Source organism: Pieris napi, chromosome 15 (genome assembly GCF_905475465.1).
Source record: "Pieris napi chromosome 15, ilPieNapi1.2, whole genome shotgun sequence".
Lineage (NCBI taxonomy): Eukaryota > Metazoa > Arthropoda > Insecta > Lepidoptera > Pieridae > Pieris > Pieris napi.
Window position 1 is genome coordinate 8,575,836 of NC_062248.1, and position 10,685 is coordinate 8,586,520.

A 10,685-nucleotide genomic window follows, 5' to 3' on the forward strand; every position below is an offset into this window, starting at 1 on the left:
TCGGGTTTTAAAAATGTATGTACCACATACATTTTTTAAACCCCAAAAACGCGTTGTATTCTTTATTCGGTATTAACTAATAAAGTAATAATAAATTATACAACGCGTTTTTAGTGTTTATATTGGAGCGTTTTAATCATAGTGATAATATTCTGTAAATCACAAACCGCGGTAATTTGCAACTTTAAACAGCCGTTCTTCTTTGAGACATGGTTGCCTTGTCTTGACTAGCTTAACTTTTACTAAAGTTTACACGGTGCCCCTAGTCTAGTTCCGCCTAAATCGTTGCTAATGATGACAAAGACTACCTTTTACTACACATTGCGTCGTATTGAGTAGGTTATTAAAATTATAATAAGTGTAAGAATTTGTAGGAGGCCTTCACTCCGTCGGAGGTCGAGTACTATAGTCGAATTTTTAATTAGACGAAGTCAACTGACGTTTACGGTGTTGTCAGTTTTTGATGAAATAAAAATAGTGTTGTGACAAAGTAAAAACCCGTGAATTAATGATCGGTGATGGCACTAGTCGCCGCGCCGCGCTTTGTAATAAGACGTCAAAAAACTGATTGTAGTTACATAGTACTAGTACCAAACTTATATCAGAGCACTTTTATACAATTTTGATATAGAAATAATATTATTTTATTGTTTGAAATGATTGACTATTCACACACATTGTTCATTCATCTGATTGAACAAGAACTGAACGCATCACTATTACTTTAAATATGGCAACATTATTTTACAAAGTGACATTAGCTACTGTCAGTTGGCTTCGTCTAATTAAAAATACGACTATAGTGTAAAACATAATGGGCAATGGCCTTAAGGCGGGGTTATACTACAGCCACGCCGCGTGTCGCAACGCGTGGGATTGCGATCGGTTACATACATTTAGTATGAACGTGGTTACATTAACCCAGCCCCGCGTGTCGCCGAGTGAGCTGACGCCACGCAGATCGCTCGATTTCGATCGGCGTGGGCTCGGTAGTGGGGGAAGTGTCCCGTTGGCTCGCTCTGCGCTAGTATAATCGCCACGTGGCTACGCGCATTTGCGCAGACACAGCTGTCTGCCACCCGGTTGAGCACACGAGCCTTTTCTTCTATTGCGTTTTGTTTAAAATCTTTATTAAGTAAAGATAATAACAAACACCGTACGAGGGAGCCGCCTGCACCAAATACTACGCCGGCACTAAGGTGAGGAAAGTGCTGCGCCTATCCCGGCTTCCCACCAGCGGGTCTCACCGGGGGATGCGCATGCGCGGACCAAACTAAGGTGTCCAGGCTGTGCCTGGCAGACTCCAGCTCCCGCTATGGAGCGAAGATCCCGTCGCGACGAGTCTGGCCCGCGCGCCAAAGAACGCTCCCGCTCGCGCGGTGGAGCCGCGCCGCCGCCGCCGTCGTCAACGAAAAATACACCCGCGTCGCGTATGGCAGACCGGCCCAGGAGTGACTCGCTCGCGTAGCGATCGAGCCCTGGGATCGGGAGCCGAAGACAGTGTAAATAAAAACATTTCTTACGAACAGCTCTCGTCGCGGTATACGGCTGACGTATACGCCGTCGCAGCGGCCCCCCACAACCCCTCCCCCGCGGAGGAAATTAGTGGCCAACGCAAAATATTGCGTACGACCTCGGATGTAAATGACAGTGAAAATATAAATGAAAGTGGAAGTTTAAGTGCCCACGGAGGCGATTTAAGGCCGCAGCTCTCGTCGCGATATACGGACGACGAGAGCGCCCTTGTCGCCACCCCGCACCGACCTACATCTACGCATTTACATCAAACATTCACAGTAAGTGAAATTGATTTAATTCACCAAGGTGACAACCCTGCCCATGGGCGCGATCCCGAAGAGTTGATCGCGTACCTAGAAGGCGACCTGCGGCCATCGCAGCCCGTATCCGCGCGGGCCGGCTATGAAATGGATGCGCTCTTTGTTGCGCAGACAATCATGGGCCGGTTCGCCACGGACGGGCTTGCTCGAGCGATGTGCGAATATCTCGCACAAACCCGCAGGCGCCTACTGGAGCAGGGTGTCTTAACATCGCCTTTATCAAGCGACGAACACAATGCGCTCGCCGAGGCAAGGCGAGCACATAATTTCTCCTTACGCCGCCCGCCGCCGCAGGACTTTTATGAGGACGCCGCCGGGACGGCGCCCAAGCGCGTGTGCGCACAGACGACGCCGCCAAATACCGAGTCGCAGTCACAACATACGATGCCGCCGCAACCGCAGACACTTTCAGCGCCGCTGTCTCAAAGAGACCCGCGTCGTCGTCGACTGGCGGATGCGCCCATGGGCATGACGCCTACTATGGCGCCCCCCGCACCCCATCAAGTGACGGCTCAAACGAAGCCGCAGGACACGGCGGACACGAATCTAGTGACGACCGCCTCGCCCATGGGCATGACGCCCACCACGGTGCCCCCCGCACCCCCACTTGCGACGGTTCAATCGACGCCGCAAGACGCGGCGAATTCATACGCCGCGACGACCGCTTCGCCGGCAGTAGCCCGCCGGCCCCCCCTCGCACACCTGCCCCCCGCCGCGTTGAAACCGAAATATCCGCCGTTTGTGATCGAGTCCCTCCCTGACTGGACGGTACACATCAGGGAGATGAAAAAAAGGCTCGGACGCACAGTCAACGCGCGCGCTTTTGGACAGGGGTTGAAAATCATACCAGAAGATGAGGAGGAGTACCGTGTGGTACAACGGTACCTTGGGGAGTTGGAGAGTATAGGCGTCAACGTCGTTTACTTTTCCTACTCCCTGCCAGCTGAAAGGCAGTTGAAGGTGGCAGTGCGGGGCGTTCCGGCGGATACGGAGCCCGAGGCCATCATGGCAGAGCTGCGCGACCTCGGGTTTGAGCCGGAACATGCTCAGCCCATACGCGCCAGGAAGGGTAGACCGGGGTGTATCTTCCTAGTTATTTTGCGCCGCACCCCCGACCTCACCCCCGCTATATATGGCATCAAGGAGTTGCTGTGTATACCGGGGAGCACGATCGAGTCTTGGCGGGGCAAAAGGGGCCCCGCCCAATGTCACCGGTGCCAAGGATTTAGACACTCTTCGCACCAATGCCACCGGGCCTTAGCCTGTGTGAGGTGCGGGGAGGGACACCACACCACAGATTGCCCCCTGCCAAAGGGAGCAACGCCGAAGTGCGCCAACTGCAAGGGGGCGCACCCGGCGAACCATAGCACGTGCCCTGTGCTAAAGGAGGAGGCCCGCAATAAGCGCGCAGGCACAGTGGCACACACCACACGGGGCATGGGCGCCTCGAAGGCGCGTGGCGCACATGGCGCGCCTGGCGCGCCTGGCGCAAGTGGCGCGCGGGGCGCAAGTGGCGCGCGGGGCGCGCGTGGTGCGCATGGCGCGCAGAGCGCGCGTGACGCGCATGGCGCGCATGGCGCACATGGCGCTTCTGCCCCTGCACCCGCAAAGAATGGAGACGAGCCGCGCACGCATGCGCAGGCTGAGCCGCGCGCCCATGGGCAGCACGTTTCGTACCATCGAGATGTAGACATCATCTCCTACCCTACGGAGCCCCTGCGAGGTCAGCGCAGGCGCCCCAGAGGTAGGAGAGGTCGGGGGGGGTTGCAACCCCCCGCCCCCCCGCGCGCGGAATCATCTTCAGCGCAAGCCGAGGCCGGCCCCAGTAGGGCCACCAGAGCCGCCGGACAGCGAGCCGCACGCCCCCGCAGTGGGGGCCCATTGGGGGGCCTGACGCCTTCCATTGAGGCGGCGATCGTTGAAGCGGTTGACAGGGCGGTCAACGAATTGATGGGCGCCCTATACCCGCCCCCGTCCGATCATCATGCAGGACGCCGAGGGCGCAGTCGAGGCGTAAGAAAACAAAGAAGATGAACCTACGCCTCCTGCACTGGAACGCCGCAGGCCTTCGGGGAAAAGGCCACCACCTGCGTCACATCTTGCGTACTCAAGACGTGGATGTGGCGCTCATCTCCGAGACTCACTTGCGCTCCACCGACCGCCTGAGTGCTGCGGGCTACTTCGTCTACCGCGAAGAGCACCAGGCGATCAACGGGGCGCCCATACGTGGCCTGGCGATACTGATTAGAAGGAGGATTCCTCATCGTGCCATCCAGGCCACAAACCACACTGGCATCCTGACGCTAGGGGTAGAGCTGGAACTGGGTGGCCAGCCCACAGAAGTGTTGGCCACCTACGCTCCCCCTGGCTCTAACTTCATCCCAGCCGAATTGGAGGCCACACTCAACCAGAGGCCAACAATCCTCGCGGGCGACTGGAATGCCAAGCACATCAGCTGGCACTCGCACTCCAACAGCCCGCGGGGGATTCGGCTTCTGCAATACGCCGAGACCCGAGGTTACACCGTGTGCGGGCCAGAAGACGCGACACACTACCCAAGAATAGACGCCCACAGGCCTGACATCATAGACTTGGTGGTACACAACCGGCCTGGCCTCCACCTGGCGCAGGAGGTACTGATGGACGAATTCCAGTCGGACCACCAGCCGGTGCTGTGCATCGTCGCGGGGGCACCATCCCCGCCTGCGCGCACCTGCAGGTTCACCGACTGGAACGCCTTCGAGTCCATCGTTGGAGAAACCCCTGCACCCGGCCCACCGGACATGACGATTGGCGCCGTTGACGACATGGCGGAGTCCATGACGCGGCAACTCCAGGCGGCTCTGGCGGAAGCCACCACGACACGTCCGCCGGAGGTCATACGCCCGGACCTCGCTCCCTACGTACAAAAGCTGATCCAGCAGAAGCGCGCACTCAGGAGGCAGTGGCAGCGCAATCGCTGCCCAGTGCTGAAGGCACAGCTGAACCGCCTCGCCGAGCGTGTCAAGGCCGAACTGGCGACACACGCGCGGCGCACGTGGGAGCACTCACTGGGAGAGGCCACTACAGAGCCTACTCGCCTCTTCCAATTATGCCGCCGTCTCTACCGGACTCCAGAGCCGAAGCGTCCACTGTATGACAGCAACGGCGTCATCACTTACAATGACACCGATCGGGCCGAAATCTTCGCCGAACACCTCCAGCGCCAATTCTCGCCGAACACCGCGACATCCCCTGCGCGTGTGGCTGAGGTAGAGAGCGCTGTCGAGGCCCGGTTGTCGAGCCCGATCCCACCTGACGAAGCCGGGATCTTCTTTTCGCCGTCGCAAGTGCGAAAGGCGATCCGTCGACTGCCACTTAAGAAGGCCCCAGGACCGGATGGCATCACCCACCAGGCGCTGCGCCATCTGCCGATGAGGTGGATTGTCGCGCTGGCGCGCCTTTTCACGGGAATCCTCCGGACCCTCCACTTCCCGAAGACCTGGAAAGAGGGCAAGGTGATCTTAATACCGAAGCCCGGGAAGGACTCTACCCGACCCGAGAGCTACCGGCCCATCACTCTGCTCTCGACGCAGTCAAAGCTGTTCGAGAGGCTGCTGCTGCAGAGGATCCAACTTTACCTGCAGCCAAGGCCCGAACAGTTTGGCTTCCGCGGCGAACACAGCACGACGTTGCAGCTGACGAAGGTGCTCTTCACTGCAGCCACGGCCCTGAACAAGAAGAACGGGGCCGCAGCCGTCATGCTGGACATGGAAAAGGCCTTCGACCGTGTCTGGCACGACGGCCTCGTACTGAAGCTCGCCGAATCTCCACTGCCCCGCCGCATAGTCGCCGTGCTCCGCGCCTTTCTCACTGATCGCACGTTTTTCGTAGCGACGGGAGAGGCTGCGTCGAGACCGCGACCTATCACGGCGGGTGTACCACAAGGCAGCGTGCTGTCTCCAATCTTGTATGCCACGTATACCGACGACGTCCCGTGCCCAGAAGGGTGCGCCTTGGCCCTTTACGCTGACGATACAGCGTACGTGGCCACATCTCTGCACACGAAGCACGCTGCGGTTAAACTCCAACGCGCTCTGGACCTCCTGCCAGAGTGGCTAGAAAAGTGGAGACTAGCCGCCAACCCAAACAAGACACAGGCTATTGCCTTTGGCCAAGGTAGGTTGCCGCCGCCCTTACGATTCCTGGATCAGGACGTGCCGTGGAAGACGCCGGTCACATATTTAGGGGTCACCATAGACCGGCGACTCACAATGCGGCACCACGTCAACAGGGCAGTAGGGAGAGCCAAGGGTGCGATGAACGCGCTCTACCCCCTACTCTACGGCAACATACCTCTCCGAACCAAGCTCGCGCTGTACAAGTTATATGTGCGCCCACACTTGACGTATGCGGCACCGGCGTGGTACTCCTACACAAAGGAGACCCACCGCCAGAGACTGCGCGCCGTACAGAACATCAGTCTACGACGCGCAGTGGGGGCCCCCCGCTACGTCAGGAACACCACCATAGCGCGAGACTTGAGGATGGAGTCAATCGACGAGTTCGTCGCACGGCTCACCAAGGGGATGTTCGATCGAGCGGACGCCTCTCAACATCCCCACCTCAAGGACATCGCGCCGTGGCACTCCAGGCCACCAGACAAGTACAGGTATCCGCGTGAGCTATTCTCCGCGGATACCCCAACCACCGGACGTGACACCAGGGCAGCAACCGCGGCTACGACCGCTGGTCGCCTCGCTGGGCCTCCCCCGGGGCCACCGGGGGTCTCACCCGGCGGAGCTTGACCGCGAGCCGCGTAGCTGCCCGATACCAACCATTGAGACACCAGGGCCAAGTCGAGAATACTCCTTGGCCCCAAACCACCGGACTTGACATCCCGGAATAGACCCCATCGGCTGCGCGCAGCGAGTTGAGGCCAACGCCTCCTTGCGCGCTGCAGCCCCCACCTAGAGGAAAAACCTCGACCCCGTACCGCCCTGTATTAGCAGGGCGCGAGAAATCACTCCACCCGAAGGGGGCATAGCCCCGAACGGGCTTAAACACACCCCTCTAGAGGGAGTGTGTAGCAATAACAGAACGGCATTTGCGCATTCCGGCGTGTTGACGAGCAAGCAAGCAGACATCTACCACATTTTAGAGCGCGCGCAAGATGTCCGCTGACGAACTTATTGAGCTAGTGAGAGAGTATAAATTTTTATATGATCCTAAAAATAAAGATTATAAAGACCATTTGATAAGAACAGCAGCGTGGCAAGAAATAGGCCAACAATTTTTTTTTCTTCTTGAGTTGGCTTAACATAAATAGGCAAGCAATATCTTCTTCAAGATCCGTATCTGAGTCGGAAGAGATTATTGTAAATAGATGCGGACGTTTACGCGGTCACCACTGAACTGACACAAAAATGAATCAGCACGCGCGGCGACACGACACTGTAGTATAATCACCAGCCCGTGCGTCAGGCAGCGTTGCGACACGCGGCGTGGCTGTAGTATAACCCGGCCTTTAGTTTAGTTAAGTACTCGAAAAAGGGCTATTTTTATTTATGTTGTCTGTGTTAATAGTCAAAATTAAATCATTGACACAGTAGTGACGTGATCGGTGATAGTCATTTGTCAATTGACTATTGTTTACCATTTGGCATTTATTATTTTTAAACATATTATAACTTATACTTTACAATTTTACTGAATCATGATCAAAATTGCTAAATTATATTAAAACTTTTCAAAATTAGATAGTCGGGTTATGTCACTATTTTTGTATTCATCTTGCTAACATAATTTTACTCCCACAAACGTGTTTCTACTTTCTATTCCGCAGGTTTCGCTGTTTACTTATTTGATTTTAATTATAAATATATTTAAGAAGTAATGGGTTATGATATAAACACGGGGTTCCTCTAAAGTAGTAGTAAATATTCCAAGAATTACATATGAGTAAAGAAAGTGGCAGCAATATGAAGGAACTCTATTCCATATTTCATCAGGAATATATCATTATGGCTGAATAGTAAGTTCGTGCAATGTATTATTTATTACTTGAACTGCAATTGGTAAGATATAATAATACAATACTAAAATTTCAGCCGTATGCTACAAACTGAAAACTTGGAAGGAATTTATGTAATACCATCATATGAAAATTCTTTTTGTAAGTATATTATAAATATTTTTATTTTCTTAATGCATATTATCTAAGTCTTATATTATTTAAATTATTATTTCAGTGTGGTATGGTGTGATTTTTGTAAGAACAGGAATATATGCTGAAGGAGTGTTTCGTTTTACACTATCTTTACCAGAAAAATTCCCAGATGATACGGTTCCTGTAAGTCTATTATGTATAATGTTATTTATATGTTCAAATTCTTCTGTGCAGTGCTTAATATGAATAACATACTATATGTTTTGACATACTTCATTGTAATTTTATTTTTAGAGCATAACATTTACATCACAGTTATATCACCCAGCAGTAGATGCAATTAGCGGTCATCTAAATCTTAATGAAGTCTTTTCTCAGTGGGATAAGAAACAAAACCATATTTGGCAAATACTGAAATATTTACTTTGGATATTTAATAACATCAACATAAAAGCACCAGCAAATAATGAAGCATCATTAATGTAAGCAATTTTTTATTAATATATATATATTTATATCCATAACAGTGGCGTAACACTTGGGTGGCAGGGCTGGCAAAATGCAGAGGGCCCCTGCCCAAGAGATATTAAGTTCCACGGATGAATGTGAAGTCTCCAATACGCATTGGGCTAGCGTGGCGGCCATAGAGGCGGCCTATGGCCAATAGGGGGACATGTACAATGTGTCGAAATTAATCTGAGTATAACATGATGATTTTTACTGATAGGGCCCCATCAAAAGAATTCGCCACGGGCCCCAGATCGTATGGTTACGCCATTGATCCATAATATGCTTTATCATTATTGATTACAATATAAATGTGAGTTTTTCTTCTTTATTAAATAGATTTTGATTTGAAAAAGAGACTAATTTACCAACCTGTTCCTTATTGTCAAAATAAAGTGCTTGGAGCATGGGCTCCTCTAGGAATATTTACTGTAAAGGATCCTACTGTTACATGTTTTATTAAGATTAACTTGACAAAAATTAATTTATTATTTACCATTTAAGGTTCAAAACCAACAAAAAGGCATTTATAGAAAAAGTTAAAGAATGTGTAACACTAAGCCATGAGCACATGTATGATGCACCTTTAACAGAGGATAAGCACTACATCACTTTTCAACCCTATGATCCGAAGATACATGATGTTGCTAAAAATAAAATGTTAAAACAGAAAGAGAATGATGAGAATTCTCATGGTATATCTTGGGTACAAACTGGATCTTATCAATCATTTTCAAAAGAAGATACATCACAATAAATGAATACACTACAATTTATATTATATCACAAAAAACTGTAGCCATATTAGAAAACTGTGATTAACTAAAAAGCACAACAGATAAGGTAGTAAGCAAATCACTATTGCTATGCTATACTTCCTTTTTAGGATCTTAATTATTCACATTGAAAGTGTTTTCTTGTTTAATATACATTATTTTTTTTAACTTCTATTTTATGTGTAATATAAATTTTTAATTTGAATGTACAAGCTTAGGAGTTAGTAATTTTAAACATGTATTTTAAGTGTATTAACGGTAGTAGAATCTTATTATGCTCCTTGTTTTAAAAAGACTTCAGCAAGATATGATTTCATTCGTTTTGAAAGAGCCAGATTTTCTTTGTTTGTCAGAATTGATTTGATTTGTATACAAATCTTAAGACTTGATTAAGGCAAATAAAATCAGATTTAAAATATATTTATTGTATAAATACTACCTTAAATATATGTATTGTTAAATATAGTTAAAAAAATTGTTAATAAGTACTAACAACTAAATATATAATTGTTTCTTATTCGGGATTGTTATTAATTTTCAAATTATACTGTTGTACTTTATCATGAAACCACAACAGATCTAGGTCATAAATTATTTCATTCCATGTAAAATGAGTAGGTGGATTGCATTCTCCATTTCCAAAAGTGAAATGTTTACTTAATTCTATAGCAAGTTTTGATCTTATTAATCCTACTCCACCATATTTATCATCTGCAGGATGGTATACTCTTCCAGTATCAGGTGACATATATATTTTTTCAGGCATCAATTTATATGTCAATGATTCTCCTACATATGCATATGTAAGTAATTGGATTTTATGTGTTTCCTTATTGATTATATGGGTAAAAACTATAGGTACATCATCACATCTTATATAATTTCGTTCTCGTCCACACAAAGATACATATGGAAATTCTTCTTGGTATCTTCCAGTTTTATTTAAACGAATTCGTTTAAAAAAGAATTCTAAAAACTTTTTCTCTTTAAAGCAAGACGTAAAGTTTTTCATTTTAGAATCATCTAGAAATAACTAAAAAAAAATATATATGTATTATGAACTGTTAAAAACCATACAACTAATAATAGATAATAAAACACCCACCATACCTTGATGATCAATATAATAAAAATATTCCCTAATTTTTGGCTCTGGTTCTTGACCTTGTATATATTTTAAACTTCTAAAACTTTGTAAAAAAACATTTCTTTGTGTTAATAAAGTAGAAAAATTTGTTTTAAATAAACGGATACCGGTTGCACACATTTTTATATGTGCCGTGATATTATTGAGCCTGTTAATTAAAACAAATGATTAATATAATATTAATTTGAAATGTTGATAATAAATAATTTCATTTGTATATAAAAGCCTAAAACTTAAAAGGTACCCCGTAGTCCGTTTAAAATAAAGTG

General features: G+C 48.5%; 2 protein-coding genes across 3 annotated transcripts; one reads left to right on the forward strand and one right to left on the reverse strand.

The window, feature by feature from the left end:
- Positions 1-7,459: 7,459 nt before the first annotated feature.
- Positions 7,460-9,437, forward strand: LOC125056440 (AKT-interacting protein). Its single transcript, XM_047659533.1, has 5 exons — positions 7,460-7,851; positions 7,928-7,992; positions 8,069-8,169; positions 8,281-8,468; positions 8,998-9,437. Exons 1-5 carry the CDS (start codon positions 7,775-7,777, stop codon positions 9,248-9,250), a joined length of 684 nt encoding a protein of 227 aa, XP_047515489.1. The 5' UTR covers positions 7,460-7,774; the 3' UTR covers positions 9,251-9,437.
- Positions 9,438-9,574: 137 nt separating this feature from the next.
- LOC125056441 (UPF0598 protein CG30010) lies at positions 9,575-10,622 on the reverse strand. Of its 2 annotated transcripts, none has more exons than XM_047659534.1 (2): positions 10,375-10,622; positions 9,575-10,302 (listed from the first exon to the last, which is right to left on the reverse strand). In XM_047659534.1, exons 1-2 carry the CDS (start codon positions 10,534-10,536, stop codon positions 9,784-9,786), a joined length of 681 nt encoding a protein of 226 aa, XP_047515490.1. In that variant the 5' UTR covers positions 10,537-10,622; the 3' UTR covers positions 9,575-9,783. The 2 variants fall into 2 exon arrangements, 1 of the variants encoding a protein (XP_047515490.1); XR_007118061.1 differs by having other exon boundaries at positions 10,253-10,302; positions 10,380-10,517.
- Positions 10,623-10,685: the final 63 nt, after the last annotated feature.

What these genes read in the sequence shown, in the direction of transcription:
- LOC125056440 (XM_047659533.1), top strand. Translation starts at nt 7,775, where the DNA reads ATGAGTAAAGAAAGTGGCAGCAATATGAAGGAACTCTATTCCATATTT. An exon ending in ATCATATGAAAATTCTTTTT is followed by an intron (nt 7,993 to 8,068) that starts GTAAGTATATTA and finishes TTATTATTTCAG; the next exon opens with TGTGGTATGGTGTGATTTTT. An exon ending in AATAATGAAGCATCATTAAT is followed by an intron (nt 8,469 to 8,997) that starts GTAAGCAATTTT and finishes TTACCATTTAAG; the next exon opens with GTTCAAAACCAACAAAAAGG.
- LOC125056441 (XM_047659534.1), bottom strand. Translation starts at nt 10,536, where the DNA reads ATGTGTGCAACCGGTATCCGTTTATTTAAAACAAATTTTTCTACTTTA. An exon ending in ATATTGATCATCAAGGTATG is followed by an intron (nt 10,303 to 10,374) that starts GTGGGTGTTTTA and finishes ATTTTTTTTTAG; the next exon opens with TTATTTCTAGATGATTCTAA.